The sequence below is a fragment of the Trachemys scripta genome, chromosome 15, assembly GCF_013100865.1.
Source record: "Trachemys scripta elegans isolate TJP31775 chromosome 15, CAS_Tse_1.0, whole genome shotgun sequence".
Lineage (NCBI taxonomy): Eukaryota > Metazoa > Chordata > Testudines > Emydidae > Trachemys > Trachemys scripta.
The window spans coordinates 4,030,367-4,058,142 of NC_048312.1; the positions used below are offsets into that span (position 1 = coordinate 4,030,367).

General features: G+C 41.5%; 1 protein-coding gene across 2 annotated transcripts in view; it reads left to right on the forward strand.

Moving 5' to 3' along the window:
- The window catches only part of SVOP (SV2 related protein), a 34,440-nt gene continuing 6,664 nt past the window's right edge, over positions 1-27,776 (forward strand). Inside the window, exons 1-15 of one of the 2 annotated variants that reach the window (XM_034790709.1) lie at positions 1-233; positions 7,263-7,423; positions 10,349-10,434; positions 11,868-11,966; positions 14,105-14,176; positions 14,756-14,880; positions 17,808-17,871; positions 19,568-19,693; positions 20,816-20,944; positions 22,108-22,181; positions 22,494-22,570; positions 23,692-23,799; positions 24,828-24,939; positions 26,380-26,461; positions 26,701-26,790. In XM_034790709.1, the coding sequence (XP_034646600.1) occupies positions 199-233; positions 7,263-7,423; positions 10,349-10,434; positions 11,868-11,966; positions 14,105-14,176; positions 14,756-14,880; positions 17,808-17,871; positions 19,568-19,693; positions 20,816-20,944; positions 22,108-22,181; positions 22,494-22,570; positions 23,692-23,799; positions 24,828-24,939; positions 26,380-26,461; positions 26,701-26,790 (1,440 nt within the window). In that variant the 5' untranslated portion in view covers positions 1-198. Of the gene's footprint in view, positions 234-378; positions 593-7,262; positions 7,424-10,348; positions 10,435-11,867; positions 11,967-14,104; positions 14,177-14,755; positions 14,881-17,807; positions 17,872-19,567; positions 19,694-20,815; positions 20,945-22,107; positions 22,182-22,493; positions 22,571-23,691; positions 23,800-24,827; positions 24,940-26,379; positions 26,462-26,700; positions 26,791-27,776 lie in introns of those variants that run through there. The other variant, XM_034790710.1, reaches the window with a different exon arrangement.

Genomic DNA, 27,776 nt, shown 5'->3' on the forward strand with positions numbered 1-27,776 from the left:
TCTCTCTTCCCAGGTCTTTTCTTCCCCCTCCCTGCCCCCGCTCCCTCTTGGGAGCTTCGTTTCGGTGGCTGCTGGTGCCGCTGCTGCTGCTGTAGCGAAGGGAGCTGTCCAGCAGCCAGCGCTCCTGAAATCCCGGCATCTCTCCATTAACCACAATGTAAGAGCAATGAGAACAGCTCTACCAAACCCAGCCCGGCAATGGAGGATGATTTATTCCAGCTAAGACAGCTGCCGTAAGTAGCAGGGGGAGACCGAGACACACAGGGATTTTTTTTAACACACTGCAGGGTGCGAATCCTAGTGATTTTTTAAATTGAAACTATTCTTGGGAAATGGCTCAGGCCACAGGAAGCAGGCCATTTTCCTAGTCTGTCTGCCCAGGTTCAGCATCCTTGACTCTCTGGAGCTGCTGTAGGGAGCTGTTTGCTTTATTAACTCACCCAATTTTTATTTTTACTTGAACTTCGGGTGGATGGAGGTGCATGTGGGAGGTGGTTATATAATCTCGGAGGGTGCAACGCATTCTAGGGAGAGGAAACATTAGCAATGCATTTGCAATGTGGATTGCATCTGTAAATAACATCGTGCCAAGGTAGGCATCTTTCCTAGCCTTCTACTTCATGCAGCCAACTGATTGCAGATCACAACATTTCTTCAAAGGGTATGTTTGCAGCGAGGGCCACTGGTGTTTGTAAACTGTGTGGTTTGAAGAAGCAGACATTGCTGCACAAGGAATGCTTGTGCATGACAAACTCCTTGCTGTTTGTACCTAAATGCTAGATCTGTGTGAAGAGCTGATAACCCCGATTGCTGGCTTTGTCATTTTGAAATGCTTTCCCTTCTTCTGAATGTGTGAGGTGTCCTTTAATAATTACATTTTCTCCATGCTTTGTTGCCTGGCTGCTTAAAACACACCCATATTTATAAAACATTGACTCACAAAGGCAGAGAATAAAGGATTGAACGGAATTAAAAATATTATTGAGATGAAGTAAATTAAATAATTGAGTTAAATGTTTAATCAGTTAGGCATATGCAATGACATGAACTTTAGGCTGTGTTGAAAACCATTTGTGATGGTGCATTCTGCTTTTCATTACAGAGAAAAGATGCACGTTTTCATTAGGCCATCTCTTTTCTATTCTGGTATTTTAATGTACTTACTAATTATCTACAGTGCCTTACAGTATTGTGGGGTCTTGCACAAAAATGCAGCTCTATAAGGTGCTTCAGTAGTGAAGAATTTCCGAGGTATGCATCAGTAAACTCATCACTGTGTTTTCCTTCTGTTTCAAATCGTTTCACAGGTTCTTTGTTCAAAAGCTGTGTTTTATTCCTTACAGTGAGGTTTGGGGCCAGGTTCTTCAGTCTTTACTCAGGCAAAACTCCCATTGAAGTTAATGGGATTTGTAGATCATTTACAATATGTTTGTACAGCATCTAGCACCATGATGCCCCAAACTGGTCACTCTTTAGGTACTACCTCAATATACTTGTTAAATAATAATAAATAATTATTAATCTGTGGGGTTCAAGATCAGGCCCTTTATTAAGAGACAGGTATTTGTTAGCATATATTTTTTGTATGCAACCTTAAATAATACACTGTAAAATAGTGACATATGTTGTATGAACAATTTTCATTTATAACCCCCCGAAAAAATTGGGTATGACAGGCCAGATCCAAAGCCCACTGAAGTCAATAGAAGTATGTCCATTGACTTCAGAGGACTTGGGGTCATGCCCTGGAAGTGCTGAAATTCTAGCATGTGGATTTACTATACAGATAATCATGCTGCTAAAATTAGCAAAAATACAACAGAAAACAAGTCAATTCACTTCCCATATAATTAAGTCTGATGTTCATAAAGCTTTTGTACATAAAATATGAATGAACATTTATATTAATTGCCTTTTGATAATAAAAATCTTACTGAAGTACAACTTTCAGTATGTGTTTGCGAGCATACATGCTTTGCAGATCATATGATGACTACATATGCATTCTGTTGACAAGCTGACATTGTTATAATGACAATTCTCAAGAGAATGTAAGGAAGTTGTAAATTATTTCATTCATCTTTTAGGGCCAGCAAATGGAAATTCAAAGCAATTCTGGTTTTACTGAGGTAAAAATCCACAATTTGCAAATGGAGTTGAGCATAAACCTGAACTGAGAACCTTTTTTATTTCTACTGACTGCAAAAATCCTTTACATATCCCACATCATTAACTGAACATGTGCTAACTCCTATTCAACTGAAGTCAATGGGAGTTTTGTCATTAACTTCAACAGGACCAGGATTTGGTCTTATATAATTAGATTTCAAATTTACAAATGCATGTATTTTAAAACAAAAATGGATGAACATCTGTTCTTCCTTTGCTTACCTGCCAAGACCTGAATCCCTGAGACCAGATGCTCTGTTTCTCCTGTTGCAGCTGTTAGCATTACTAAAGAAGTGTAAAGAATGCAAGGAATTAATGCAAGGGATGCATTATCTATGCAGTGGATCAAATCCTGGGATACCCTGAGTACCCAAAGAAGACCCCAGAATGTCTAAAAATGTTTTGCAAGTCAATTGACCAAGCAATAGCAGTGATATTTCCACACAGGTGGATGCTGGACCTTTCCACCACCCATATGCAGCAAAGATCTTAGTGATGAATGACTACAGGTGTAGTGGGAGAAATAATGCATGTGCCAGGATGGGTCAGCAACATGGTATAGTCTATGTACTGCATGATTCCACTAAACCAAAACCCTGTGCTATAGGGAAACAGCCGGCCATGTTCACTGCTCCTCTCCATGGCCCGTATTAGTGGCTGTGGCCCAGTTGCACAGACAGTCTGGTGGGATGGGGTTGAGGCTCAGCCCTGACGTTTTTTTCATGGATCAAAGTCCTTTTACGTGAGCTTTGCTGCTTCTCCAGCACTTTGCCCTGTTTTAGGTATAGTGGTATCGTCAGCTCTTGCAGGAGAAATACAGAACTCGGGTCTTGCCAAATATAAAGTCTTTCACTTCACCTTTTAAAACTGTCATATGTGCATGTCAGACTGCAGCAGCTGCAGGATGCACGGATACTTGGTAGGTATTTGATGTTGTTGTCCCTTAAAGATAAGGAAAATGAAATTAAATAAGATAAAGACCATCACAGCTAATCTTTTTTCTAGGCTGAAAATATTAAGTTACTGAAGACCAGAAGAGACACAATCAAGGCTAAGATAATTTCTCAAAAAAACCCAAAAAACAAAACAAAAAACCCATATTGCACTGAAATACAAGAGGGTGTGAGAGACTAAGCTGTATAGGTTACACAGGTGTTACAAAGGGTGGGGATAGAGTAAAAAGGGGTTTGAGGACTCTGTGACCTTAGATGTGCATTTTGAATAGAACTATTACAAAATATTTAGCCTTTAGCTGTATCCTGATTGTTTGGCACACACGTGAAGGTAAAAAGATGGAAGATGGATAGCTCTTGACTCTAAGCTATAGAGAGGCCTGGGATACAATTGTGACTACAGAGAGTGCCATTATGAAAATGAATATGGAAATGCTTGTGAGCAGTGTTCTGACATATACTGCAAATCCCAGTGTGATGGACTTTTACATAGGTAGACACCACAGTTTTAACTTTCTATTCTCAATTATTTTTGGTGCCACCTTGTATATAGGAGGAAAGGTAGGATAACCTTCCACTTTCATGGTAGCATACAGTGTGCATCTAAAGAGTAGGAGGCACACCTGGTGATAAGAGAGAGAATTTTGATTCCTTAATAAGTATTTGGTTGTCCAGCAGTCCAATGAAAGAAAAATGCATGAAATCTGAGACCAGGGCCATAAAACAATATATATTTGCTAAATGATCCCTCTCATCAGGGACCATATCTTTTGAAAATACTTGAGCTTGATTCTGAAAGTTCTTTAACAGTGCACAGCAGGATGTGCAGGTTTTTTAAACTAAGTGCTCACTGCTCCTTCAGCCTCTCTCCTACTGCTGGGCAGGAGTAATTTGGCAGTTGGGCAGCAGCACTCTCATTAATGCAGGATTGGGTTCCCCTCTGCTCCCTCCTCATCACTTGATACCTTGTGCTTATTCTGCAGTTGTGCTGTGCAAGGCCAAACACTTAATGACTAGGGCTGGGAAGTGATTATTGCACATGTTAGATAATCACCTTGTACACTGAAATCAGAAATAAGTGCTGTGGCATTATGTTTTCTTTAAAAAGACCCAACTAAAATCTATTCCCCAGGATAAGTCCAAAATAATTTCCAAGAAGAGTGCAAAAAAAGTCTTTTTGATTTCCAATGGCTTTTGCCTACATGGTTATGTAAATAAGGAACTTTACTAAACATTTCCTTCTGTTTTTTGTAAACAGTGTATAAATCACAAGTCTATAAATCCGGAGATAGTACATTTATTCTTCATTTGTTTTACTACAGTTACACGTATCTCCATTTTGTTGTGTGTTGTGAACATTTATAGTCCTGAGCAAGTCTCCTTTCTGAAAGCAGCTTTATCCCAATGGGATCTATTTCTAAAATAATTGTACATGAATAAAAATGCCAAAATCTTGACTGCTTTTCTTTGGGGAAAACCTGAAGAGGCTAAAGTTCAAAATGGCAGGCAATTATAGTAGTTTCTCATTGCTATATTTCTCAGTTGTGAATTTATCTTTTCTGGGGCAGTCTATAGGAATCATCTAAAATTATGGATCAAGGGTTCAAAATTTTTTCTATGCATATAACAACAGCAAAAGAAGCTACCATATATTTACAACGTCAAACTTTCTAGAAATGAAGTATTTGATTGTACGCAAGAAAAGTAAAATACTGCTTGATATCTGTTAACATGCAGAGACTTTCACTGTGGTTCTTTGCTCTACTGACTTGTCTCACAAATGGGGTTACTTTTTAGGGAGCCAGGATGAGAGGAAACAGAGGGCCAACTGCATGAAAAACTTTCTGGACCTGTTTCTTTGCTGGTTGTTGGTGTGATCAAAATGCCCAGTAAACCTTTACGGCAGTGTTGTAGCAACCTGTACAAGCAGTCTTAATCCCTAGAACAATCTTGTTCTGCTGCTGCATCAAGTAGAAGAGGCTACTAGGTTCTCTTCCCCCCACAAGTAATACCTGCACAACACAGGGAAGATTTTGTCCCATCAACTCAGCGCAGGGCCAAATACTCAAGTCCTTACTTGGTTTTTACTCATTCCTTACTCAGGCGAGTCCCTGGAAGTATGCCAAAATAAGGAGTGAATAAAGACAGAGTGAAAACCAAGTAAGGACATCTGGATTTGGTAAGTAATGTTTGATGTTTTCAGCCTAACTGTTTACATTGATTATAACCCTACTATCCACATAAATTAAGATTAACAAAATGACTGGCCAACATAAGTGTGCCCTGAATCCTCTGAGGTGCTGAGATCTCGTACACTTCAATGGGAATTGAAGATTCCCCACACCTTGAAGGAGGTAACCAGTCACAAGATTGGACCTCCATTCCATATATGTGGTCTAACTTAATAAAATTACAAGTGTATTAAAATAGTTTGCTCCCTGTCACAATATCAGAAGATGAATCTGAAGAGCAACCAAATGAATAAGTATTTTGCTTTACGTATAGTTGTTCACGTTAACAGCACAGAATTGATAGTTATTTTCTGCTAGGGATTTTCTTTCTGGCTACCTGTCTGTCTGTCTACATGCGTACAGGCACATGGATTAAATAAAGTTGTGTCATTTAGTTTCAAATGCGTTGTCCTTGTTGTAGAAATGGGCTGCATTTAATTTAATTTTCTGTATTGTTTTCAGAAGATTGATTTGTGTCCCAGGGGACAAGAAGAAATCTTGAAATTTGGCAGGTAGCTAAACATTACATAATGAAGCAGGATTCATAAAATCATTCAATATTAGAAAACAACTGGCTAATCTGCACAAAATTGACTACTTTCTTTTTTCTAGATGATCACTATGATAGATCTGTGACTACAAATCTGATTGCTTTTACATGCTACTGTTTTAAATTGAGTTTGTGTCTTTAGCATTATGAAATTGATTAAAGATTTTTATTCAAATAAATAATTTGAATTAAAGTAGTTGTGTTATTTGTGTGCTTCTGGAACCTCAATATAGTAGGTGAAGTGATGAATGATAATTTTTAAAAATGAACCGAGGGATGCTAAATGGCTAGCGAGATTGGTAATGTGACAGCCTTTTACATTTGGTCACTACCTCACATTCATCCCACGTCAGTTGTGAAAGTGAATGGATATTGTTATTCTCTGATGGCTGTAAGGTACCCTATGTGAAATAACTTGGTGATTCTCATTTTGGTTCCCAGTAGTCAAGTGTCTGTATTTGCCACCATAATCACTTCTAGGTGGGTCGTGCCTTGCTGGCAATCTCAGCAATAAGGCTGAGGATTGAATGAGTCCTGAAAATTGAACTTCCTTCTCACTTTCAGAAGGTGGTCCTTCCAGTTCAGGGTTGAGATCAATTTGTAGGAGATTGTGGGGATATTTTCCCTTATGCGACGCATGTTACACCTACTCTGTGAACAGACGACTTCAATCTCCAGTGCGGTCAAACTGGCACTTTTTTGCCTGCACTAGGTTCATACACTCGTTTTTGTTTTGTCAAAAAGTGACTTTATGCAGTGTTAACTGTATATGCAGCAGCCCTATACTTTGAGTCAATTGGCATTAAGAAAACTTTTACTTTGCTGTCTATAAGATTAAAACTTGTAAATGGTTAATACAAACATTGAATTCAAGGCATCACTAATGGTCTTTAAAGCCCTGAATGATATGTGATCTGGATATCTGATAGCTCACCTCTTGTTTTAAGATCGGCTGGGAAACATCCACTTTCAGAACCTAAATATGAATGCTTAACATTTCAATGGCCAACTATGTGATTTCAATCAGGTGGTTAGATATCCAAATGCTCACCCATTGTAGATGCCAAAGGTAGGGAGACAACAGGAGCGTAGTTTTAAAATTAAGGTCTTCCATGTCTGGTGGCTGGGCTCACACCTCAAAGCATGATACAAGACACATTTGTTTTGCTTAGTATTTGATTAATTGGCTTTGGTTTGTGTTTTAATCTCAAAGAGTCCTGCTACCACAGCAACGGGCAGTATAGAAGTTAGAAAAATAATAGTTAATAATAAAGCATAACTAAATGAAGCTTCAGCAAATCCTATTACTATCAGAGAAAAGACCCACAGGAGCATTTACTCTCATTTCTCTATTCTTAGGGTGGTCAAGTTTCGCCGCACAGGGGAAAGTTCCAGGTCAGACGAAGATGCCCTTTCAGGAGAGCATGAAATTCAGATTGAAGGTGTTCGGACAGAGCTAGAGGCTGTAGAGCTAGAGGATGGAGCTGCAGTGCCAAAGGAATTTGCCAATCCAACTGATGGTAAGCAGGACTCTTGTTCTCCTCTTAGAAAAGAGATGTGGCTTCTACATTTCATTCAGACTGCAGCCAAGCCTGAGCCTACTGGGTTTAGAGAACTAGAAAACCTGCAGGTCAAAGTGATAAATAACAAGATGGATTCATTATGAGACAGCGGATAGGTCACCAATTAACTAAACTGTCTTCTAGGGGGTTGGATTGTTTGCTTGTTTTGATGTTATCAGAACCGGAGCCAAAGCAAATCTCAGATCAAAACACACCTGAATTTAGGGGATGGTCCAAGTATGAACCCAGAGCTGGATCCAAATTTTCCAAATCCTTCCTGTCTTCATAGCTTGCCAAACCAAAACTCTGGATCCAAACACTCCAAAATTATGGACTGTTCAAGATCTGGATCTGAATTTGGGATCTTCAACCCATATCTAGATATTGTAGGTTATATGGCAATACAACTGATATTCTTATAAGCTCAGATGAGTCAAAAGGTCAAATAAAAGCATATTTAGGATTTATTGCTTGATCCTGATCAGTGGGTTGGACTGAGCCCTCGCAGCGCTGTTTCAGGAGGATGGAGGATAGTTAACTTGGTATGTTAATTTTGTAGTATATGTTCAATACGTGATGGCTTAAAGCTGATGGCACCTGACAGTGGTTTGGTAGCCTGCATGACACGAGTTGATGCATATAGTTGAGTACTTAGTGGAATTGCTCCTTAGCCTCTTTGTTCGGGGCATTTCAGCAATGAATACTAAATGTGCACATTTTTCTTTAGGTACGTGATTATTACCTTTGGATAACACAATATAAATGTGGCTAATTTAATTCAAAATGTTCTGTTGACCTAGTTTTAACAATCACAGTGTAGCTGGATATTTTTTGCTCATCCACTTCTGTTCAGTATTTTTCCTTGCCCTTTCCCCCCACATCTCTCTCCATATCCATAATGGGAAGAACATATCACCAGTCAGGAACACCATGGCCTCAGGAGGGGAAAGACTGGAGAATTACCTGTTTGCTACCAAAAAAGCACTTTTACTGCCTTTGTAGCCCTCCATCCTCCTTGGAACTGGGTCTTGGGTCACCACATCTTTTCTCTGTTTGAGAGGGCTGGATAACTTCCCTTTATAACTGATCACTGCTGCTCCTAAATCATCTTGCAGAGCTCACTAGAGCAGTAACACATAGCCTGAGGATGAAGCCTCTGCAGTGTTTCTGGCTCCCACTGGCCCAAAGGGAGAAACTGAGCTGAGCATTCCAGCTTTTGTCTGCTGGGACAATTACCAGCCAAGGGGGCTTATTTACTTAAGAGGTTAATGTAATTTGAATGCAGTATACCGCTTGGAGTGAGCTGTAGACTGATTGCATAGTATGGGCTGTGTTTCTTTTCCCTTTTCTGTTTCTTCTCATTCAGTTATGGTGGAAGAATGGGATGCAATTATAATGTGATATGCCCTCCCTCTTTAGAGTACTTTATTTGGGGTTTTCTGGCTCCCTGTGCATTTTCTCTGTTGCACAGTTGTGCCTTGCTATTCATTTATTTTACTCTAACTTTCCCAATATAATATTCAAACTTGGGTGAATCTCTCCAAAGAGCTCAGCATACCGGGGAAGGTCTGGGACATCCATTAATACGGAGAGAATTTCTGCTAGTGATCAGCCCTAAAGGGAAGCTCAAAAGCATTGCAGAGACATATAACATACTGCAACACCGTGTATCTCAAACACACGGATGTGAAACCACATACTGACTTTCTGAAAAATCTCAGCACTGGCTTATTTGGGACCTGACTTCCAGCAATGTATTACAAGACTAGCTGAAGTTTTACTTTTTCTTTAATGATGGCGTTTTAATGAAGAAGTTGACTTTATATTTACTGATAGTTGGTATTGGTAAAACTTTGAGACTTAAACTGATTTCAACCACTACAAAAATAAAAATGCATTTATATTGACATCTTTTTATTCTAAATTTTAGACAGATGTGGTTTGTAATGTCCAAGATAGTAAATTGGAGATGTTTGATAATCTTCAGATGAGACATAAAACTGTGGTCCAATGCATGACCCTTTGCAAGATTCAAAACCCTAGGGGCATTTTTAGAAACAGTATCAGGCCTTGGCTACACTTACCAGCTAGTTCGACGGCTGGAAATCGAAGTTCTGGGTTCGACTTATCGCGTCTAGTCTGGACGCGATAAGTCGAACCCGGAAGTGCTTGCCGTCGACTGCGGTACTCCAGCTCGGCGAGAGGAGTACCGCGGAGTCGACGGGGGAGCCTGCCTGCCGCGTGTGGACCAAGGTAAGTTCGAACTAAGGTACTTCGACTTCAGCTACGTTATTCACGTAGCTGAAGTTGCGTACCTTAGTTCGAATTGGGGCGGGTAGTGTAGACCAAGCCTTAGTGATCTTCCACTTGTCCTGGCCAAATTCTCAACTCAAACCATTACATTCTGCCTTCCTAGATTCCCTCTGTAATTTTAATTGGATAAAATATCCTTCACTTCCTGTCCTCTTGTACAGTATTGCTGTGTGCTGTTAAACAACGGTTGTGCTTCACTCCAAAGAATGCTGCATTTCAGTGGTGGGTGAAGTGTCCCCCTTAAACTTAGCATCAGAGCTTCAGCTGGTACAAATAATTGGAGCTCCTCCAAAGTCAATGGGACTACACTGATTTATATAAAAGTGCTGTATAAATGTAAGACATTATATTAATATTTAGAATTATTGTATTTGGGAAAATCCTGGAAGAAAATGGAAGTTGGCCTGAGTAAGAATTGAATAAAAGCTAAATAAAGCCCTAGGGATTTAGCCCGTAATTAAATTACTATGATTAAGTAGATGTATTATTAGAAAGCTCTATCTTAGAGTATGGCTCTTATAGGAGGGAAAGGAATGCAGTGCTGAACCAGAATTGTTGATTCTTTTCTAGATACTTTTATGGTGGAAGATGCGGTGGAAGCCATCGGGTTTGGGAAATTCCAGTGGAAGCTCTCTGTTCTTACCGGATTAGCGTGGGCAAGTAATTGTTGGCAAGGGCAAGGGCAAGGGCATATCAGCCCCTCGAAGAATCTGTGTAATACACTAATAGCCACAGGATGTATTCATGCTTGGGGACAAGCACAAACAAACAAAAATGTAATGAACAAAGACTAGTGCTTGAAATGTTAACTACTACCAGAATCAGACCTAGCAGGTGATGAGAAATCTGGTTAGGCTTTTTCTGTATGTCTTATAAGACAAGGCTGGAAGGAACCATTTGGATCCTATACTCCAAAACTTTGCTTCAGGTAGGAAGGGTCCCAAATTACACCTACCGTAAATTGATCTCACTTTTCTTTAAAGACAAGCGAGAGATTTTACCATATTTATCATATTAGGCAAAGTGTTCTATATTCTCTGTGAATTCATCATCAACATGGTTTTCCTGATAGCTGAATATATCCCTGTTGCACATCAGACCAGTGCTTCTAGGGGTTGGTATCCAGGGCAAATGATTCTGTTTTCTATTTTTTAATTGTCAATTTGTTACTTATAAAGAGCTATAATGCCCCTCCCCTCTAATATTTTTAGGCCAAACATGTCTAGATCGTTCATTTTCTAGTTATTGTCTATATATAGGATTACAGTCTGCCCTGATTTATTACCCAGTGGGTAACTGAGATAAATTTTGGCCCATAGATGTTTTCTCAAAGTATTTGGACCAAATCCAGAGGTGATGTATACGAGGGTATAAGTTACATGGTAATAAGTAGGTCTAACTCAGTCTGCTTTTAAGGGAGTCTAAAGCTAACACAACTCTTGCTAGGTAACCAGAAAAAGGAGTTTAAACAATTTAGACTCCCTGAGACTCACACCACCTTATGCATCACTTCTGAATTTGGCTCTTTGAATCCTACCTACTAAAAATTCTGAGATCTTGTAGGCTTAACTACTTTAACATAGCAGACCATCCCAAGTCTATGGGGGCAAAGAGAAATGAGTTTTGAAGTGCTCATATCCCAATGCAAAGTTAATGCTCCGAAAATATATTGCTTATTTCACTGCACTGTGCAAATCTGCAATACAATACAGGCGAGTCTCATCTTACGTGGGGGTTCCGTTCTGCGGTTAGTGCGTAAAGCGAAAACCGCGTATAGACAAAATTACATTGAGTTGAATGGCGGGCAAAATCGCCCGCACTACAGGTACAGTATTAAAATTGTTATTTTTCTCTCTTTTTTTGTTTTTTCGTTTTTGTTTTTGCCGACCGCATAAAGCTGAAATCACGCATGTTAAATGTGCGTAAGATGCAACAGACCTGTATCTGTCTTTCAAACTGCACTGCCATGTTTTACCTCAGCAGCAGGAATGGCTTCAGCAGGGAGGGGTTAACTTAAAAGAGGAATATAATCGGCTGTGATAACGATAATATTCAGGCAGTCATTATTGTTTCCTTATTGCCCTTCTAGATGGCAGATGCAATGGAAATGATGATTCTAAGTATCCTAGCTCCTCAGCTTCATTGTGAGTGGCGATTACCAAGCTGGCAGGTTGCATTGCTTACATCGGTAGGAAAAATAGCTGACAGCTCCTATATTCTGTAAGGTTTTTCTACTCATTGCTGTTCAGACATTATAGTTTATATCACAATGATAAATTCTGTTCATGGCCTTTGTAGAGTGGAGGAGACTAGACTAGTATAGATCTCTCTGACTTTGGCTCACTGGTGTTGTAGGAGCCTTTCTTTAAGAGAGAGAATTTGAAAATATGAACTCAGCCAGAACTGCAGATTTTGCCTTGTGTGGGTTTCTCATTAAATGTAATTTCCAGCCAAACTTATAAATTCACCCAGGCTCAGCCCAAAAAAACTTAGGACCCCCCCCCCCACACACACACACCTTGGCTCACAGAAAAGGTTTGTAAATTTTGGTTATCTTTTCAAAGAACCTTTTTTTGACCCGGTTGGGAAAGCCTAAGCTCCTTTGTACATGGAAGGAATAGGAGCCCTGGGGTAGAGTGGGATTTTGCTGTTTGAGCTGGGCTCTCTAATAATCCCTGAAAGTAGGAGGCCTCAGAGAATGGTGCAACAGTGCTGGAAATGCAGATGGGCTTTAGGGATGAGAAAACCAGAGTGTAGGACATGGATGGGTGTGATACCTTCTACTTATAATTGTTGCTTCTTTGTGTCCTACAGCTTAATTGTCAAATTCCCATAACATTTTTCTCTGCCATGGCCTTTGATGGCATTTTTTAATTATACTGATATTGCACAAATTTGTAAATATGCTAAATACGTTTAAACCAAATAGCCAGTGTAAACATCATGCCTTTCACCTAACTGAACTCAAACCAGCCCATCTAAAGGAGGACTTTAGCCCGTGTTTCAGCATAGCACAGTTTTGATCTCAGTGTGTAAAAGGTCTAAAGGATGGAGTATCATCAAATGTGACATGAAAGCTGGTAAATGTATAACTTTTAGAAGTGGACACTTTCTTGCGCCACATATTGCTTGAGGCTGCAGTTCTTTCTTAGATAAAATTCCCATTGACTTCAATGGGATTTTTGGCCATGTAAAGACTGCAAGATCTCACCCATGGGTTAAACCTGGCAGTTTTTGTCATTAACTTCAATGGGACAGGATTTTACCCATATGTTTATTTGTGGAGTATGGTATATTTCCTGTAGTATCACTATTATTAAAGGTATAGTTTTTTCTTTAACATTATAATCTTTTTTATTGACTTCTCTGAAGTGTAAAATCTAATTATGTCTCCATTCAAGGATGGTTACATAACCTGTGAGACCAAACCTCACACAAATTGCTGGTAAAACTGTCAGAGGCTAGAGAGGAGCTGAATGAGACATACCTAGTATCACCAGGCATCCGGAGGAGTTCAAAGCTGCAAGATGTTGAGCACTCTAGCCTGATCCTGAAAAAAACTTAAGCCCATGTTTACTTTTAAACACGAGTAGCCCCATTGAAGTCAATAGGACTGCTCATGCACATATGTTTCGATGCTTTACAGGATCTGAGCCAGAATGCTTAGCATCTTGCAGAATCGAGCCTCAGATGAGTAGGATGCCAGCATGCACACTGTAACATCAGTCGCAGATTATCAGGGCCTTAATGACCTTTCATTTATTAGCAACTTTCAGTAACTAGTCACTGTCTCATAATTGATTATCACTCCATTTATCAAAAATATATGCGTTGGGTTTTCAAAAATACTCAGCATCAGTCTAACTGGTCCCATTGAAATCAATAGTAAAACTTCCATTGCCATCAGTGGGCGTGGAGTTAGTCCATTGTTGAGTAGTTTTGAAAATCCTACTTTGTACACCTCTACCTTGATATAACGCTGTCCTCAGGAGCCAAAAAATCTTACCGCGTTATATGTGAAACCGCGTTATATCGAACTTGCTTTGATCCGCCGGAGCACACAGCCCTGCCCCCCCGGAGCACTGCTTTTACCGCATTATATTCTAATTCGTGTTACATCGGGTCGTGTTATTTCGGGGTAGAGGTGTATATGTAAATCTCCTTTAATAGAAACTGGACCCACAGCACCTTAACATAATACAGTAGTGACAATGAATGTTTGAATTTTCTGGTTTGATGATAAAGTTGTGCAGCTTTCTCTTCTGAGCTCTTCTCTGGAAATGTATACGTGCTGTTAAGAGGAAGACTATTTCTAATTTTCCACAGGTGGTGTTTGTGGGAATGATGTGCAGCTCTACACTCTGGGGAAACATTTCAGACCAGTATGGCAGAAAAACTGTAAGCCTCCAACTTTTACTGGAATAGGTGCCATTATAACACTGTTACAGTGCACTCTACTTCAGTGCATAACATTGCTGAATTGCATAATCCACATACTTGCACAAGCAGTCCCAAGCTAGCCCAGTTTCTGCTCCCAGTGAGGGCAACAGGGTTATAGCAGTAAATGAGAGGTGAGAAAAATAAAGAGTAAAGTAAATAGCTGTCTGACTGTGTTATAAAATGAAGCATGTTTTCTTTAAAGAGAGTCTTTATGAAATTCTGGGCTCAGGTTCAGCAATGCATTAAAGCAAATGGTGATTGTCCATGTTGCACACACAGTATACTTATTTGCTTGTGCAAACTACAGGGATTTTTGCCTAATGAGGGCCACAGGCACGCAACATTTGCACATACAGTTCTGAAGTCTCCTTTAACTATTTTGAGCCTAGCGTTATGAAACCCTTGGCTCCCAGCTTCACAAAACTATTCTTCTAGAGTACTTTCTATGCTTCCTGATTTAGGAGATCTGGGCATTAGTCTATAATTTTCTAATCTGTGTTACAGCATCATCCTTTTTCTGTTGTTTGTTAAATGCAGGGGCTAAAGATCAGCGTGTTCTGGACCCTGTACTATGGGATCCTCAGTGGTTTTGCACCAGTATACAGTTGGATCCTTGTGCTCAGGGGACTGGTGGGCTTTGGAATTGGAGGGGTACCTCAGTCGTAAGTAAATATTCACATTTCAAAATACTCCCTTTTCCATTTTTCTTAACACAGAAATCAATGCTCCTGTGGAATTGTGTATGTCACTCTGTGTAGGGGCCTTCTGAACCTAAGTTCCTCTAAAGATGTTAGCATGGATGTATTAAACTCTAGCCAGACTTTTGAAATGCACAGTATTTCTGGGCAGAGGCATTACATACTTATAAGTTCTATTGGATTTTCTTGTACTAAACTAAGGCAATTAGCCATTGATGTTCAGTCTGTGGATCTAGAGCATGAGACTTTAAAGCAGTCAATGAGTTAGATCAGCCGCTTATTTTGGTGCTTTTACACAGAGCAAGTGGAGCGTTAATCACTGGAGTTCTGCCTCCTACAAGCAGACAGAGCAGAACAGACAGGATCCTTCTCTGGCCCTTCAAGTGTCCAGGAAGTGGGGTGAAGATAAAAGGCACTAGTATCCCACTCTTGCAGCAGCAGAGAAGAGAGAACAGATAGTGTGAAACTCTCAAAGAGATGCAAAATAACCTCATAGCAATGGCTTGACATTGCATTTCCATGTTTGTATGATAAAATTGAGTCAATAAGTGATGATGCTGAATTGTGATCATACCAGGTCATGACATAAATACTACTAATTAGAGTAGGGCCAACCTGGAGCCCCCTTGAACTTTGTGAAACTCTGGATTTCTATCCAAATCTGAGCCTAAACTTTGAGCCTCAGGCCCATCTGTGTAATGGATCCAAACTGGAATTCCAAATCCAAACAGCGTACAACTTGGAACAGTTTGAATAGCTTCATGGATGGGGCCCATCTCTGGTCAGAACAAAGAATCAGAACGTAACTCCATGACTTTGAGGCTCCCCTCACTTAGGAAGGGGCTCTCCAGATTTTCAGAGGGAATACCCCTGCTGATCCCTGCTGTAGGCTTTTAGTTGTCAATGGAAGGGAATGAGTGTAGCCGTTTACTCTCCCCTTCCCATTTACTGTATTCTCATTCATAATTGATGTGTTGCACCACGAGAGGTGCTATTTCAGTGCCAGAGGAGCTGGACTTAGATTGATGGCTCATGGATTTGTTTATGAGATGAGTCAATATCCTGCGATGGCTGCAGCTTTTCTAGTGCCATTCCCACAAATCCAGATAAAGGAACCACAGCTCTGAGAGGCTTCTGTAATACTATTAGTATATTTCCATTGCTCTTTAGCCTCCCTCCAGTCAGACTGCTAATAAGAACAGAATGTGTGTAAACTAGGAAAGTCATTAATGTGCCATGTTTATTAAGTGTGAGCCAGATTGTGCCACACAACTCCCAATATGCATTACTAGAATGGGGCAGAAGAGCGAAAGAAGCAAAGCATCAGAGTTAATGCTTGGCCTGCAAACATTTATTAATAGATAAATCTAAATTAATGCCATTTTACCGAAGAAGAAAGTAAGGCACATGACTTGCCCAGGGTCACAAAGTGAGCCAGCTACAGAAGTCCGAAGAGAACCCAGATCTCCTGAGCCCCTGTCCCTCGCTCTAATTCTGAGTGGTCTGATTGGCAAAAGGAGAAATGTACTCAACATGGCAGAAAGAGATGGGTTTTTTTTAATAGTCTTGGGCAAGCTACAATATTGCATATGAGAGGCAGAATTTCTGTAGAGTGATTTAGTCTGTAGAGTCGTGATTGTATTATTGCATTCTGTAATGTATTTTGGGACAGAGTTTTTATGAAAGATGCTGTTTAAAATAATGCTTTGTACAATTTTAAATTAACATATTACATGTAGGAGCACATTTATCTGCATATGCAGGAGCTGTATATAGGAATCAGTGGCCTCCCAGGGAATCTTACTATGACACTGAGTAGGACATAATTATTAGCATTCACATCATCCAATAGATACAAAAGTAGGAGATGCAGCGCATTCCCCTGAAAAGAACAACCCACACACAACTGTAATCACTGTACTCTATTACATTGTATGGGGAAAACTCTGCATTTCATTACACATGACTCTATTTCCTCCTGTTTTTTAATCACTGATTTAATATTTGATATTTGCAGCATTATCCACTGATTAACTGAGCTCTGTGAAGTCACTGAGAGCTCAGACCTGCACCTCCGAAATCAGTAGGAGTTTTGCCATTGACTTCAAAGGTAGCAGGATTGGACCCTAAAGGTGTTTCAGAAGCAGAAACAGGGCCTGGCAACTCAATGGAATGCAAATATGGTAGGAGCAGAGAAATACAAGTCCTTCCTAACAGACTGTTTGAAACAGACAGGACAAACCTTTGATTGGCTTCTGTCCCTTGCATTAATCCTCAGGAAACACTCAGACAACAACTGTGCAATTCAAATATATTGCTCTTTGGCACAATGGGGTACAAAGGCATTGCAGAGAATCAAGTCAATTTTTAAAAATTCCTGCTTAGTAAAAGAGTGCAAATGATTTTATACGAGCAATAACAATCACAGCCTCGGGGTTTTCATCTCCTGGAGGACTGAAACCTAGCAGAGATGAGTGATCAGCAGTGAAATTCTCCTAGCCAATTGTTAAGCCCTGGGGAAGTACCCTGCCCAGCAACTGTAGGAGTTATGCATTGAATCCCACTGTGTGAATGCCTGTGCAGACCAGAGCTCTGAGCAAATACACATCAAGGTCTGCTAGATCTTGCAGGTTTGATTGTTGCAAAGCCACAGAGAGGATTACATTCTCTCCTCCATTACACTGCTGCAATCCATATTAAAGTAAATGAGATTGTTCTGGTGTAAATGAGAGAAGACTCTGATCCGGTGTCTGTAATACTGCTGCTGTGTGGGCTGGGAAGGGTTTTTATGTTGTCACTGTGGTTTGGCAGTTTTAATAGGAAACAAATCAAATGCCTGAGTATAGCTCAGTGTGCTAACATGACGTTTTTCTCAATGTTTGTCTTTACAGAGTAACCTTATATGCTGAATTCCTTCCAATGAAAGCTAGAGCAAAATGCATTTTATTAATAGAGGTAAGCGGTGTAGCCAACTGTACTTGGTCCTTAGACGTAGAGGGCCAAATTCTGCTTTCAGTTGTGTCCATTTAATCCCACTGACCTTAGAAAATTCAAAAGTGGCTATAACAAATAGATGGCTGAATTCAGCTCTCCATACCAGTGTCAGAGAGAGCTGAATGTAACCCATAAAGTGTTAAGATGGAAAAAAAGCATGACTGTTCCATTGATGATTGAAGGCAGCCAGGTGTTACTGTTGAGAGAGCTGTTATTTGATCTTCATTCAGTGGCTTTGAAAGGGCTGTGAAATCTTGTCCTCCCTGAATTCAAATAGCCTTTAAACAAAATTAATCTTCCAATATAATTGCTGCCTAGAATTAGCTTTCATTGCCTGACCTTCACTAAGTAGAGTTCAGTAGATGAGCAACTCTCTTTCATGGTGCTGGTAGTCTTTTACCCTTTTCTTGGTCTGGCTAATTCTGAGCATTCTGGATCCATGTAATCACCCAGTGGAATCAGAAATTTATCCTAAGCATTGATAGTTAGTTAACAGAAAAAGGAAATTAGTCCTTGAGGGAACTAAAAATCAAAGGGAAGAAAATATCAGATGGACCTGCGTGGGTTTCACGACAGTGTCCCAGCTCTGGCCTTACTAATAAGAGTCTCAATTCCTTCCTTCATTTGCAGGCAAAACTCCTGTTGGTTTTGATAGTTGTTCCTATATAAGGAGAACAGGACTCTAGATCTCACAGCAGTTTATAAGAATTATATTTAGAGATAGATTATTATTATCCTAAGCTAGTTTATCATGTCTGGGTATCTACTGAAGGGGATCTAGAATCATCTTAATCATTCACACCATAAGGAGTTTGCAGCTGTTTTGAGGAAACTGTAGGCAATGTGAAATATATGTGGCCAAAATCTACTGTCAAGTGACATCATTGAGGCAGCACCTGTAAATCGGAGCAGAATTTGGCCCATCAACCACAAATTAAATCTGACTCATTATTTACCTGTCTGCAATTCTGCTGTAACAAATGTATACGGCACCTCGATCTTGCTGAAGGTGAAATTTAACTGTTTGAAACCACCAACATGAGTAGCAGAAAATGTCCCATCATATGAAACCTTTTTTTTTCCTCCTTAGCCAAAGTTTTCAGTCACCTGAGTTTTAGAATGGAATATGGACTTATGAAATGCTTGGAACATAGGGAGAGTTATGGACAAAGTCTGAAGACAAAATGTATACCAATATAGAAAAGCCCTCCCCTATATGAAATATGAGGCTATTTTAGATAAGAAGCTGCCTCTAATACCAGTTTATTCATCTACATTTAAACATGGCTTTCCAGAGAACATTGATAATACGTTTTCAGAGCTGGGCTCGTGGAGCATGAGACAAAATTTCATTCACAAATGGCTGGATTTCTCTTGGCTTACATCTGTGCACATTGTACATGTCTCATCCCTGATTCACCACCAGTCGCTACAGTACAGAGTTTACAACAACAAATGCTGTATTTTGGCAGGGGGTTAGACTGGATGACCCTTGCAATCCCGTCTCACCCTATGAGTCTATGATTGTAGAACTTCAGGTTGAAGAGTGCATTAATAGAGATGGTCCTTCTCCTTTTTAGTTTCTGTGCTGTTATCAGCCATGCATCTCAGAATGATTTTATCCCCCTTGGTGACCATTTCCTTTTCGCTTTTGCAGGTCTTTTGGGCCATTGGGACTGTATTTGAAGTCCTCCTTGCAGTGTTTGTGATGCCCACTCTTGGCTGGCGTTGGCTGCTCATTCTTTCTGCTGTTCCACTCTTGCTGTTCGCCATCTTATGTTTTGTAGGTATTCTTTACAAGAGAGATGTTTGTGCAGCAAATCTCACATTTCACTATAAAAGTCTAGTTAATATGGATCTTGATGGAGTGGAATCACGACAGCAATGAGTTTCCTGATGGTACCCTGTTAATAAAACTGAAATTATGATGTAAATGATACTGCTTCAAATGATGCTGTTTCAACAGCTAGTAATAGTAGACTTCTCAATGAGAGTTGTTCTGATGATGTAATGCTTGTAATCTGATACTGTAGAATGCTGGTCGTTTGGAGTACTGTGAAACCAATCAGAACTGGGATTCTCTCACTAATTTACTCATGCAGTTTCAGTCAAATTCAGTGGGATCAACCTCTCACTCTTATTAAAATCAGTTATTTTCTGATTCATTTTGGGACTCTTAAATAATTTTACTGCAAGTCACAGCTTCCATCTAATCTGTGGTTAATTAAAACCTCTCAGAGCTCATGGCAACCTCAGCATAATATGCTATTTATTACAGGTCAGATTCTTAAACAGATTCACATATTTGGGACACTTGAACTTGTGTACCGTGTTCGATGAAAGTATATGTGATAGCAACCCATTCCCTTCCAAGCTATATATACGCTCCTGTCTGAGTAATAATTTGACTATTCGGCTGCTGTTATTTTTTAGCCATTGTCTTTTTTTCAGGAATCTCTCCAGATAATTACACAGGTGTTTAAAATCCTATGTATTGAAAAAAAAAACTTTAAAAATGGACATTTTTGAATATCTTCAGATTCCTGCTAACTAATTGACCATTTTACCATTCCTGCTGTGAATGTAACACCAAAACATTCCAAAGATATAGTCAAATCTTTTAAGAATAAAAAGCAAGTAATGGAAGGAGACCTCTTGCGGGATAGGTTTAGGGATGGATGCCTGATGATAAGATGAAAGTGATATCTGGAATTTCTTAAAGTCTGTTGGAGAAATTGACACTTCATAGGCAGAAAGACAAATCTGTAATTCATCAAGGGCTGGTTGTGTAAGCCTTCTCATCTCATTGCAATTAATGAGACTACTCACATCTGCCCCAGTCAGTTATTGTCCTGTCGTTGACAATATTGTGTCTGATCTGCTCTGCTCTGCTTTGCTTTCATAGTGGCTGCCAGAAAGTGCAAGATATGATGTATTATCTGGAAACCAAGAAAAGGCTATTGCCACTTTGAAGCGGATAGCAGCAGAAAATGGAGCTCCAATGCCTTTGGGAAAATTAATCATTTCCAGACAGGTGAGTACAGGAAACAGACATATTAACAATACTGGATATAAGAGAAACTGTGCTACTTTCACAAGTAATCAGTGTTAAGTTTAATTTTGGCATCTCAACCAGTAATAAACACTAATGAGAAGTGATCACATGTGCTAAATTAATGGGGAATTACACTAAGGGCCTCATTCTGATTTATGCTAAAAATGGTGGCAGTGTAAAAGGGCTGTAAAATGGGCATAAATTACATTTATACTCACTTTTAGGCCTCTTTATACTGAGACTCAGACCATGAGAATACTGAAGGGCCCAAATCAGAACCCCAGATCTGAACACCTCAGAACTATATGTGGAATTTTGGGTTCCAAGTTGAATCTGAATTTTGCAGCTAGCCCCCATCTCTGTGTCGGACAACCCCAAATCCCACAGCACCCCCAAACTTTGGGGTAGTTCTGCATAGGCTGGCTTGCTTCTTTGTCCTTCAGAAATTCTTGGGCCAGTCAAAATTCTCCTGCTGAGAAGTGCAGAAATGCTTTGCTTGCTTTGCTTGCTTTGGAGGTTTGGTTTTTAGGGTAGGATTGCAAAATGTTTTTTCTAAACCACAAGACTATGGGTCAGATGCTCTCCTGCTCCAAGATCCATCCTGCACAGGAGATGGGGAGGAGAGTCATCAAGGAGCTGCTTACAGCCCCTTGACTCTCAAGCTGCCTTGGCCTCAGCCCCAACCTAAATTAGAGCTACCTAGAGGCTGTTCTAATTTACAGCAGCTACTAGCTGTCATCCCGAAGAGATCATACACCACCTGTGAATTGGCATAATAGAGCTGTGTCCTACACGCTCTCTATGCTGACACTCTCTCTCTTCCCCCCCCCCCCACATGCTGGGGTGGTATGAGCCAGCTCTGATGACTTTACACCAGCTGAAAATTCCCTCTGGCAGGAGAATTCTTAACTTGGCAGCTGCGACCAGATTGTGGCCCCTTTACCCTGCTCATGTGCATGAAGAGGCCTGAACAGCGACTGAATAGCTGGCCCTAAGCTGTGTAATATATATCAGATGGCCTGACATAAGAGCGGAAGCATGTCATTCTATGCAATCAAGTTTCCTCTGACTCTTTATGGCCTGAAATCAATTTTAAATAGAAACCAAATCAAATAGCTGTATTTTTGTTTGTTTCAAAACAGGAAGACCGGGGGAAAATGAGGGACCTTTTCACACCCCAGTTTAGATGGACAACATTGTTGCTTTGGTTTATATGGTAAGAGGAGATATAAACTGTTCAATGCCAGCATGCTTATGTATGTTTTTCAATGGATGCATTTACAATATCACTAAAATGGAGCAAATCCCACTCCCCTCAAACCTGCATTACACTGTAATTTCTTAAACCACCAAATAACATTCACTCAAGATCCAGTGGCCTATTCATTTTCTGGATGGAAGTAGGAACCATACTTTCAGAGAGTATTTAATGGAAGTCCTCACTTCCGTTCGGTTCCATTTTGATTCACATTGCTTATCTTATATGTCTGACCATCTCAGACTTCCTCTCTCATTTCCTTCCTCGCAGGTTTTCCAATGCCTTTTCTTATTATGGGTTAGTTTTATTAACTACAGAGCTCTTTCAAGCAGGGGATGTCTGCAGCAGTGAGTATTAGCCCTTCTCTTCTTTCTAAATATGCCCTGTAGATGAGAGAAAAAAGGTGGGATTCCTTTTATTGGACCAGCTTCTGCTGAAGACTTGGAAAGGGTCACAATTTCTAGCACACACTTTAGGAAACCTTGTTACGAGTTTGTTAATTTTGAACACAAGTCAGCTCCAGTACCCTGCTTGCTGCTTGAGGCCTAGGGGTTCTGTGGTGGCCACATCCAAGTTGTGCAGTAGCAGTGGAGCCTGCAAAGGAGGCTTATTAGAGGCAAGTGTTTATTCTTCTTGAATAAAGAGTGATTCCATAAATGTGACTTTCCAGATTTGCCACTGCCAGGCCTAATTAGGTCTGAAATAGACAATTGCCAGCTGCCATAGGGCTTCTGGGTGCTTGAAACGTAAAGAACTGCTGGGGGAAAGATATTGCATAGAAATTCAGCATCTTTTCTGTTGCAGTTTGTTGTGTTATTGTCAGTGTTTTAACTGTATAAAGAAGATCTTTAAAACTCCTTGAAAATTAGATTCCCCTAGGGAGAGTGTTACTGTATTCTGAACACACTCAGTTATGGAACACACCCTGCCAGTTGGGAAATTATACAAAGGGGATGGGTATTGCTATGAGAAGGTATCAATTCAGAGCTTGTCTAGCAGCCTGGGAGTAGAATGAGAAATCCAACTTTGGATACTAGAAAAATGTGGGTAGTTATTGGGAGATACTGTGGTCTAGTGGTTAAAACGTAGGTCTGTGGTGTAGGTAAGGTATTATTATCCCCATTTTACAGGTGGGGCTACTGAGACACAGAAGGCGACATCACTAGCCTGAGATCACGGAAGCCTGTTCTGATTTTAAAAAATAGTGTAAATCATCAGTCTTCAGGTCAGGGTTGCATCCTACTAGAAGCAAGACTGCTTAGGAACTGTTTGGCTTTGGCTAGGTGTTCTGGGTACAATACATTCAGGTAAAGTGCACCTGCTGTGCTGCTGAATTCCAGCCACATCCACTCCACTGGTTTCAGCAGCAAGTTTACAGAATCACAAAAGCACAGCAGGTGTATGGGAGAATCAGCAGAGAAGAGATTCCTTAAAATATCACAAATGCTTCTTCTTTCTCCTCCCCCAGTTTCCAGTAGAAGGAAAGCAGTTAAAGCAAAATGCAGCCTGGCCTGTGAGTATCTGACAGAGGAAGACTACACTGATCTGCTCTGGACCACTTTATCGGAGTTCCCAGGTAAGTGACCGTATAAGTGCCAGTGCGTCACTGCATGGAGGCTGTGGCGGGTTAGATCACAGAACCCCCCTTGGAAACTGCCAACCGATGTGCCAAGCCTACTTCTGCCCCTGCTTTCTCTGCCAGCTCGGGACCCCAGCACCCTGTCTTGCTGAGCCAGACACGCCCATCTGCAGCTTTGGTGCAAGTAATTCAGACCCTGGGTCTGTGTTGGAGCAGACGGGCGTGTCTGGCTCAGCAAGACAGGGTGCTGGGGTCCCGAGCTGGCAGGGAAAGCAGGAGCAGAGCAGGTGGCAGCTCCCAAGCGGGGGTTCTGTGATCTAACCTCTCACAGAGGCTTACTGCAGAAGCAGTCTCTGGGAAGTGTCTTGAGAAGCCACAGTGGCCAATCTGGTTATGGCTCCAGTTCAAACCGCAGGCCATGTATTCTGAGGAAGAGTAACAATGCAGTAGGATTTTATCATCCAGTGAATTTCTGGTGAAGCAACAGAGTCATATAAACTTTCATCCAGGCGTTGGCTTTCCAGAATTATTTGTAAAGGATCCTGGGGATGGTTACTCATGGTTGGACCTTCCCAGCCTTGTACACCATCAGAGCCATGACTTTTAAAGTCACAATTATTTAAATGAGCAGTGTGACAATAGAGCAAGAAAGATAGGTGACATATGGTAGCAATATGAATATTGTTCCATTAGACTTATGACTACATCCCTAGGTACTAATCGGCTTGAGATGGCCTATCACAAGGCAGTGATTCCGGATATTATCACTGCTCTGGATTAAAATCTCAGTGACAAATCCAGCTCTGGTGTGAGTGCAGCTCCAGTGCCTGTGTTGTACATGTTTTGTCCGTAGGGAAACCCCTTCCCTTGGATTGCCAATCTGGCTCCTTTCACTTGCAACAGAGTCACACAAAAAGGAAATAAATTACAAAGCCAAATAACATTGTGTGGTAATTGCTGGATGCTGCAGCTCGATCTGAACTCATTCTACAGATGTAGGCCAATCAATTTCTCTTCCCATACAGGTGTTCTGGTGACCCTCTGGATTATTGATCGGATAGGCCGTAAAAAAACCATGGCGCTGTCCTTTTTTGTCTTCTCGTTTTGTAGTCTTCTGTTATTTCTCTGCGTTGGAAGGTACGCAGCACAAAGTGAAAACTAAAGCCTGATCCATTTACTCTTCCATATGGGACAATAGGTTGAAAGTGATGGTTTTAAGAGCCAAGAATTGACCAAGTTAATTTGTGAAAAGATTTCAAAAGAAAAATTAGGCTTTTCTCTACAGAGTGTTTAGAAGAAAAATAAGAGAAGCGGGAGGGGAGAAAGCCTGTCTTTTCCAAAGTCCTGTGTTCAGAATACACCAAAGGGGATAGTAGTTGACATCAAAGTAGGAAATAGCTCTCTGAAAAAAGTTCTAAATCAAGTCTTGTGCAGTGGGTCTCAACTACCAGTACATGTAGTAATGCTGGTACCTCTAGTTTTGCAATTAGTTATCTAGTTATCCACTTGCCAAATGAATGATGAACCTCTGGGCTGCGCTCCACTGCTGTGTACCTGCCTCTCATTCAGTTACTCGTGCCAATTTGCAGCAGAGCTGGGCCTTTAACTGTGAGACTGGGGTTCAGAGCAGTCTAAGCTGTGTTATGGATTAGAATGTGCAATTACAGGGCAGGCGATGGGCACTGACTAGTGAAGTTGAGGTCTTGGCCTGGAAAATTGGTACATTTGACCTAAGAATCTGGAAATTACTGCACTGATGGAAGGAACCTGTATTTTAGCATTGCAGCCAGTTAGGGCCCAATTTTCCAAAGAGCTCAGGGCTAAATTTTTGACCCAGAGGCCAGATTTTCCAAAGTGCACAGTACCCGGCATCTTCCATTGTGACACCTATGGCCAGATTTTCACAGGAGCTGAGTGCCCACCATTGACTCAGCGTGCTGAGCTCTTTGGAAAATCTGCCTCTGATTACGAGTGTTAAGCCTTTTGGAATATTTTGGCCTTCCTGTCACTCTGGGGCTGGGGTGGGAGGGGGCACAGAAATGGCATCTTAGTTGTTGCTGGACTGTCTTGTGTAGAGAGAGCTCCTAGAACATTTTCGGGCACTGTATAAATAATACTAATAAATCCTAAGAATATGAATAAATAACCAAGTGTGTCCAATTTCACCCCTTTACACAGGAAACCCACAGCCTGATTCTGATCTCATTTACTCCAATTGTTCTCCAGCTGAGTTATCTCAGTGTCAGACTAGTGTAAGGTCAATTATTTAGTGCATATTTTCCTCATCCGAATATCTTTAGGCTGGGACTAGTACATGTAATTTACTTCACTGGTCACTGGCTGTTCACAGTGTTCCGTCGAAATGCAGACTCTTAGAAAAGCCCAGGTGTCTGTAGTGATCACAGATTTTTTTGAACCGTCCTTGTATTAAAGGTCCAGAAAAACGGAGGAGGGTCAATAAAAACAAAATGGATCTAGCTAATCAAATGTAGCATCTTTTTTTAATTGCTACTTGTCTCTACATTCAAATAAAAACTGTACTGAACAATCCAACCCCTGCTCTCCTTATTCTCACAGAAATGTTCTTACCGTGCTGCTCTTCGTCGCAAGAGCTTTCATTTCAGGAGGATTTCAGGCTGCTTATGTTTACACCCCTGAGGTGAGTAAGGTCATTTTTGTAACAAGAAGCTTTCATGGGAATGAGGCCCTGGTGGGACAGCTGAATTTTATGATCTTCTCATAATAGGCCTTATACAGGCTACAATTTCTTGAGCCATTATGTTGTCTGAGTGTTCTAGACCTGGCAGAACTTACATGTAGTGTCGCTCTTTGGTCAAGCGGTGTAAGGTAGGAAGAGAGCTGTATCCTGGGGTTAACGTGGTGATGCTTTGTCTACAGGTTTACCCAACAGCTACTCGTGCTCTGGGCCTAGGAACATGCAGTGGAATGGCCAGAGTGGGAGCCTTAATAACTCCATTTATTGCACAGGTAAAACTCCCTCTCTTCCGAACATTTTAGTAGCACAGGAATGCGATGGAGAAAACAGCCTTTCTGTATTAAGGCCAGTTGATGGCAGTCCTCACCCAGGGCCGGTGCTACCATTAAGGCAAACTAGGCGGTTGCCTAGGGCGCCAAGATTTGGGGGCGCCAAAAAGCAGTGCCCCCAATTTTTTTTTTACAGCGTTCCTATGCCCCCTCCCCGAGCACGCAGTCGCCGCTCCACTTCTTCCGCCTCCCAGGCTTGCAGCGCCAATCAGCTGTTTGGCGCAGCAAACCTGGGAAGAGAGGAGAATTAGAGCGGGGGCGGCGTGCTCGGGGAGGAGGTGGAGCAGAGGTGAGCTGGGGTGGGGAGCTGCCGCATGGCTCCCCGGGCCAAGGGGGTGGGGAGCTGCCGGGGGGGTGCCGCAGGGTGGGGGGGCGAGCTACCGCAAGGCTCCCCACCCCAGCTCACCTCTGCTACGCCCCCTCCCCAAACACGCTGTCACTGCTCAACTTCTCCCGCCTCCCAGGCTTGCGGCGCTAACCAGCTGTTTGGCGCCACAAGCCTGGAAGGGGAGGAGAATTAGAGTGGGGGTGGCGTGCTTGGGGAGGAGGCGGAGCAGAGGTGAGCTGGGGTGGGGAGCTGCCACATGGCTCCCTGGGGGAAGGAGCTGGCACGGGCGGGGGGGCACCTCAGGGCAGGGGGCGGAGCTGGCGCGGGGGGGGCGCCTCAGGGCGGAGGGTGGGTGGGGAGCTGCTGCAGGGCTCGGGGGGGGGCGCAAGGTGGAAGTTTCGCCTAGGGCGCGAAACTTCCTTGCACCGGCCCTGTCCTCACCCAAGTATGTTGGAGTGGAGGAAGTATGTTGGTGCCTGTTAGAGGGTGAGCTAGCCCTTTAACGGAGAGCTGGACTCAGCCTCTCCTGTGACTGATTTACCTTTCAATCCAGGGATCACATGATGGGAGCATGTGAGTAGGAATCAGGCCTGCTGGGGGA